The following is a 6,801-nucleotide window of genomic DNA, read 5'->3' as shown; positions in this document are numbered from 1 at the left end:
TCCTTCATTGACTTGCCACAAGAGATTAGTAATAAAAAGGCTTGTATCAATGTTCGTAATTTTGATCAAGCATGCTTTTATTGGTCAATAGTTAGTGCTTTGTATCCTGTTACTACAAATCCACAAAGAATATCCAAATATCCACATTATTCTACTATTTTTCAAACGGACAAATTAGAAAGCCCAATGCCATTAAATCAAATTTCAAAATTCGAAAAACTAAACGCCATATCAGTCAATGTTTTCGTATTAGAATTAAATATAGTTAAGGACAAACAATTTTACGAAGTAGTACCTGCCAGACTGACACCAACAAAGTTGGAAAAGCATGTTAATTTGCTTCTTGTGCAAGATAAATATTTTCCAAAATTAAATGATTACGATGCTCCTCCAGAAGATGACGATCAGACGGAAATACGTTTTCATTATTGTTGGATTAAAGATTTAGGGAAATTAGTAAAGTCACAATTAACCAAGGAACACCGGAAAACACATATTTGCGATCGTTGTTTAAACTATTTTAACAGTGTATGCAAACTAGCAGAACATGAAGAAATGTGTTCGGATATGAATAAATGCAAAATGACTGTTCCTAAATATGATCATGTGGCTTTTCGAAATTTTACGTACAAACAAACAACTCCGTTTATAGTTTATGCCGATTTTGAATGCCAATTACATAATTTTACGGATTCCAATGTCAAATTGAGTAAAACAGCAAAATATCAGAAACATGTACCTTTTAGTGCAGGTTATTATTTTAAATGTGCTTACGATGACAGTTTATCTTATTTTAAGAGCTATAGAGGTGAAAATTGCATGGAGTGGTTTGCAAAAGAAATGGCTGAAATTTCCAAATTTGTAAATTCCAAGTTGAAAACAATTATACCTATCGCCGAAAAGCCTAACACAAAGGGAGCAACGGTGTGCCATATTTGTGAGAAACGCTTTTTGACAACAGATACAATTGTAGTAGACCACGACCATTTTACCGGACAGGTACGTGGAGTTGCGCACCAAGCATGTAATTTAAACTTTAAAAAATTGTTTGTTGTTCCCGTGGTTTTTCACAATTTTAGTGGTTACGATTCGCATTTTATGATTATTGATTTATGCAAACATGGACACTTGAGCTTACTTCCCATTAATAAAGAAAAATATATTTCATTTACATTACACTCTGACGAACACCAAATTAAATTACGATTTATTGATTCACTAAGATTTATGGGAGCTTCACTCGACGAATTAGCATCAATTTTAGACACATCGGAAAAGAAGATTTTAAAACGAGAATTTAGTCATTTAGATGATGATACATTCAATTTGTTAACTTGTAAAGGAGTATTTTGTTACGATTATATCGATAGTGTGGAAAAATTAGATGAAACTTCTTTACCCAACATTAGGTATTTTTATAATAAGCTAAATAATGAATATATTAGTGAAGAGAAGTATGCTCATGCGCAGAGTGTTTGGAATAAATTTAATTGTAAAAATTTGGGTGAATACAGCGATTTGTATTTGAAAACAGATATTCTGCTGCTGGCTGATGTGTTTGAGCAGTTTCGACAAAAATGTCGAGACACGTATAAACTAGATCCTGCTTGGTATTATACCATGCCAGGATACACGTGGGATTGTATGCTGAGATACACAAAATGTAAATTAGAATTGCTAAAAGATGTGGATATGATTTTGTTCATGGAAAAAGCCATAAGAGGCGGAATATCTGTTTGCAGCAACAGGTATTCGGAGGCCAACAACAAATACATGTCGACGTATGACCCCACACAACCCTCTAAATACATCATGTATTTAGACGTGAATAATCTGTATGGCTGGGCCATGAGCGAGGCTTTACCAATAGGAGGATTCAAATGGATTGAAGATGGTACCAAATTTGGTGTTGCATCAAAATCCACTAATCTTCCCGAAGGTCATATTGATATTATGTCAATACCAAATGATGCGAAAGAGGGCTATTTTTTCCAAGTTGACTTGGAGTATCCACGCGAATTGCATGATAAACACAAAGATTTTCCATTTGCTGCCGAACACCGCATTCCGCCCGGTTCAAAATTGCCAAAGTTAATACCGACCTTATATCACAAAACAAAATATATTATTCATTATAGAAATCTTAAACAGGCATTAGAGAACGGTTTAATTTTAACAAAGATACACAGAGTGTTGAAATTTAAACAATCTGCGTGGCTGCGACCATATATTGAGTTAAACACCAACTTACGAACAGCAGCCACAAGTAGCTTCGAAAAAAATCTCTTTAAATTAATGAATAATGCTGTGTTCGGTAAGACAATGGAGAACATAAGACGTCATCGTATCGTAAAATTATGTAAAAAATGGCATGGAAGGTACGGAGCCAAAAATTTGATTGCAAGTAGTCGATTTCATAGTCGAACGATCTTTCATGAGAATTTGGTGGCTATCGAACTGAAAAAATCAGAAGTATGCTTTAATAAACCCCTGTATATAGGCGCAGCAATCCTTGATATATCCAAATTATGTATGTACGATTTTCATTATAACTTTATGCTTCCAACGATGGGAGAAGAAAACTGTTCATTGCTGTACATGGACACAGACAGCTTTATTTATGAACTGCAATGTTCAGATGCATATAGAGAGGTTTTAAAAGCATATCCAAGCAAATTCGATACCTCCGACTACGCCGAAAATAACCCATATGACATAGAACGATTAAATAAAAAAATCCCTGGATTAATGAAGGATGAGGCAAATGGGAAAATAATTACACATTTTATAGGGCTAAGATCAAAAATGTACACATTTAAAATGCAAATAACAGACGTGGAGAGGGAAAAAGAAAGACAACGCCTGGAACGAAAACAACTAAACAAAGAGAGAATTGAAAGCGACGTAAACAATTTGGGAATAACCAAAAAGGCAAAAGGAGTGAAATATAATGTCGTTCGAAATAAAATTACGTACGAAGACTATGAAAAATGTCTTAAAGAATTCAAAATTCAAAACGCAAGCCAAAGATGTATTCGGTCGTATCAACATTCAGTATTTAGCATCGAACAGTCCAAAACAGCCCTAAGTCCTTATGACGACAAGCGGTACTTAATACCAAAATCATTTAATACGCTTCCGTGGGGGCATTCTAATATTTCGTAATTTTTTTTTTGTTATTATGAAAATGCTTAATGGCTACTTAAAACAGAAAAAAGAAAAGGTCACTTATCGCTAAGTTTTTGTAAATTGTATATAAAAAAATATAATATCCATTGTATAATGTAATTTTTTATTAATAAACTTGTCTAATCTTGATTTTTGTTCGTTTTATTTATGTTAGATAAAAATAAAAGACATCATATTTATTAATATTATTTATTCACAATTATCCAAATCATTTACAACTTTAATTTTATAATACCATACATATTCATTTAAAGCTTGACTTAACAAAGTATCTGGAGAAATTTCACAAAACGCAGTTAAAAGTTCAAGCGGACCATATAAACTAGTACTAGCTTTACAATTGTTTTGAATAAAACGTACAACATTTCTATAATACGAAAAAAACTGTAAATTATCCAATAACGACACTCGTTGAGACACTAAATCAATGTTTGCTCTCAGGATCTGGCTTACATCATCTTCACATAAATAATATTCGATTCCATGTTTCTCGATAGTCAGGAACTTTACATTTTCCATTACCAATTGTCTTAGTTTGCAGAAATCACCACACTCAAATTCGATTGGATCATACTCATCGGCATAGGTCGGCAAAGGTGGTATGAAAAATTCTTCCATAATTTGTATAAACATCTCAATTAGGGTAGTCCACTCGAATGTGTTTAAACTGATTCTTGTACATTTACCATGTTGGTACAGAATAATGGATGGAGAAAACTGTCGAGCTGGAGATAGACCAATTTTTATGTGAAAACATCCTATTGGATAGGTAGTTTCCAATAAATAATATGGTTCATCTTTGGCAGCTTCTTCATATTTTTCCAGTACTCGATCTAATTCAGCGTCGTAGATAATTGTCTCTTCACTTTCGTATCCGCTATCTTGAGAAGCCATATTACTGCTGTTGCAACTGAATACACAAGTCGGTTGGAGAAACTCAAACTGAATGTGACGGATGGTTGCTGAGAGAATTTATACTTTTTCAATCCCCCACTCTTTGCGTGTAATTGTCAGCATTTTCTAAAAAATGTATGTCTACGCGGCGTATCGAAATATAGATCCTTAAACTACATCTGAACTAGTAATCCAGCTGTTGTGATTGCTATCCAATCCTAACCATTTAACATACATCTTATTGCCTTTTCGTCTAAGTACTTTTTCAACCAAGTAAGTGTCGGGATTTTTTGTTTTCTGTAATTCTTCTTCATAAAACGTGCTGTACGTGCCATGACATGTTACAATCAAAGATTCCCATTATATGGTTATGGCAGGTTGGAATTACACCGTAATGATCCCAGAGGGTACCAGAGACATACAGACGTCATCAGAGACACGCTAACAGAAGGCACAGAGGGGTACAGACGTCATCAGAGACACGCTGACAGAAGGCACAGACGATCACAGAGGGGTACAGACGTCATCAGAGACACGCTAATAGAAGACACAGACGGTACCTGAGACGTACAGACGTCATCAGAGACACGCTAACAGAAGGCACAGACGATCACAGAGACGTACAGACGTCATATTCTAAACCGCTTTTAATGTAACAGCAAAGGGTAGCAGAGGGTAACAGAGGGTAGCAGAGGGTAACAGAGGGTAGCAGGGGGTCACAGAGGGTAGCAGAGGGTCACAGAGGGTACCAGAGACGTACAGACGTCATCAGAGATACGCTAACAGAAGGCACAGACGATCACAGAGCGGTATGAGGGGTCAGCAGAGTGTAGCAGAGCGAAGCAGAAGGTAATAGAGATTAGCAGACGGTAGCAGAAGATAGCAAGTCGAATGTCACGTCATTCACGTTCAAATGTCACGTCCTACGTCAAATGTCACGTCATTCACGTCACTCATTCACGTTCAAATGTCACGTTCTGCGTCGAATTTCACGTCATTCACGTCACGTCATTCACGTTCAAATGTCACGTTCTGCGTCGAATTTCACGTCATTCACGTCACGTCATTCACGTTCAAATGTCACGTTCTGCGTCGAATTTCACGTCATTCACGTCACGTCATTCACGTTCTGCGTCGAATTTCACGTCATTCACGTCCTACGTCGAATGTCACATATCTACGTCAAATGTCACGTTCTGCGTCGAATTTCACGTCATTCACGTCATATTTCACGCCAAATGCCACGTTCTGCGTCAAATGTCGGACGGAAAACTGAACAATGTCATATAAATGTCACGTCATACGTCAAATGTCACGTTCTGTTAGGCACTATACGGAAAAGAAGAATTGACAGTTGGCTTCTGTGTCTCCGCCGCTTTCATTTGACACCCCATACGTCAAAATCGGACCAATGACAACAAAGATGTCGAATGTCACGTTCTGTTAGGCACTATACGGAAAAGAAGAAGAATTGACAAACGAAAAGAAGAAGAAGAATTGACAGTTGGCTTCTGTGTCACCGCCGCTTTTATTTGACACCCCATACGTCAAAATCGGACCAATAGCAACAAAGATATGCTGTAATGCCGTTTTGGCACTGCCGCCATCTTTGTTTTTTGTCTCAACTTATTCGTTACCCCCTCCACGTTCCAACGAGCCCTCTTACGTCAAAATCGGACCAATAGAAAAGAAGATATGACGTAATGCCCTTTTGGCACTGCCGCCATCTTTGTTTTTTGTCTCAACTTATTCGTTACCCCCTCCCCGTTCCGACGAGCCCTCTTACGTCAAAATCGGACCAATAGAAACGAAGATATGACGTAATGCCCTTTTGGCATATTCCGATGCGCACGCCACATACTGCGTTCAACCCCCTTTTTCATCCCCTTTCCAACGATACGTCACACGTCATCCTACGTTAAGCCATTTGGCATTTATTAATATTTAAGGGTTGCGATTTAGGGGATGTGCCAGAACGCAGGTTGTCTATCTACTTACCGAGGGCCGAAAGTCCCTTAGAATAAATAAAAAGTTTATTTTGAATGATATATTTGAAATTAAAAATCACACTAAATTTTCTCTTAGTTTTTCACCCCTGTAACTTATTAAAATAAAATCGTAGAAGTTCTCAGGGACTTTCGGCCCTCGCTAATAACGTAATCTTTCATTCTGCGTTTAAATCTTTCAAAAATACTTATTAGTTTTCTCAGGATTCGAAAAAAATGAATCCCCATTTGAATTGCATTGCAGCCGAAAATACGTACCGATCCTCTTAACGCAATATACAAAACACGACATATACCGAATCATATTTCCCTATACGGATGCTTTCGTTTAGGCTTTAATTTTATCTATGTTCACGGCCAGCCGTATTTTGTTCGCATTTTCTTCAAGCTCCACATATAGATCTGTGACGTCTCTTGCGGTTCTTCCCATCAAGTTTACGTCATCTGCGTACACCGCAATATGCTTAGACTTATTAACCAGTAAGTTTACGGGTTTACGGACATTATTCTGATGACATATTCCGTACATATATTAAACAGAGTCGGTGTCAACCCATCTCCCTGTTTTAGCCCTTTAGTTATCTGGAAGGGATCTGTCAATTCATTGTGAACTCGTATTTGAGCTTCTGTGTGCATCATGGTAGCTTGAACTATCTTTACCAATTTCCTTGGTATACCAAAATCTTGCATAATTACATATATATTTTATCTC

General features: G+C 36.8%; 1 protein-coding gene across 1 annotated transcript; it reads left to right on the top strand.

Annotated features, from left to right (window-relative positions):
* The first annotated feature begins 1,227 nt into the window (after positions 1-1,227).
* On the top strand, positions 1,228-3,165 carry LOC126883576 (uncharacterized). The gene has a single exon (XM_050649223.1). It carries the CDS (start codon positions 1,228-1,230, stop codon positions 3,163-3,165), a length of 1,938 nt encoding a protein of 645 aa, XP_050505180.1.
* The last annotated feature ends 3,636 nt before the right edge of the window (positions 3,166-6,801 follow it).

The sequence above is a fragment of the Diabrotica virgifera genome, chromosome 4 (assembly GCF_917563875.1).
Source record: "Diabrotica virgifera virgifera chromosome 4, PGI_DIABVI_V3a".
Taxonomy (NCBI): domain Eukaryota; kingdom Metazoa; phylum Arthropoda; class Insecta; order Coleoptera; family Chrysomelidae; genus Diabrotica; species Diabrotica virgifera.
The sequence above is the reverse complement of the archived record's forward strand: the minus strand, read 5'-3'. Positions and strand labels throughout refer to the sequence as shown.

Bases quoted from the DNA above. Each gene is read 5' to 3' on its own strand.
- LOC126883576 (XM_050649223.1), top strand. From the start codon at position 1,228: ATGGGAGCTTCACTCGACGAATTAGCATCAATTTTAGACACATCGGAA.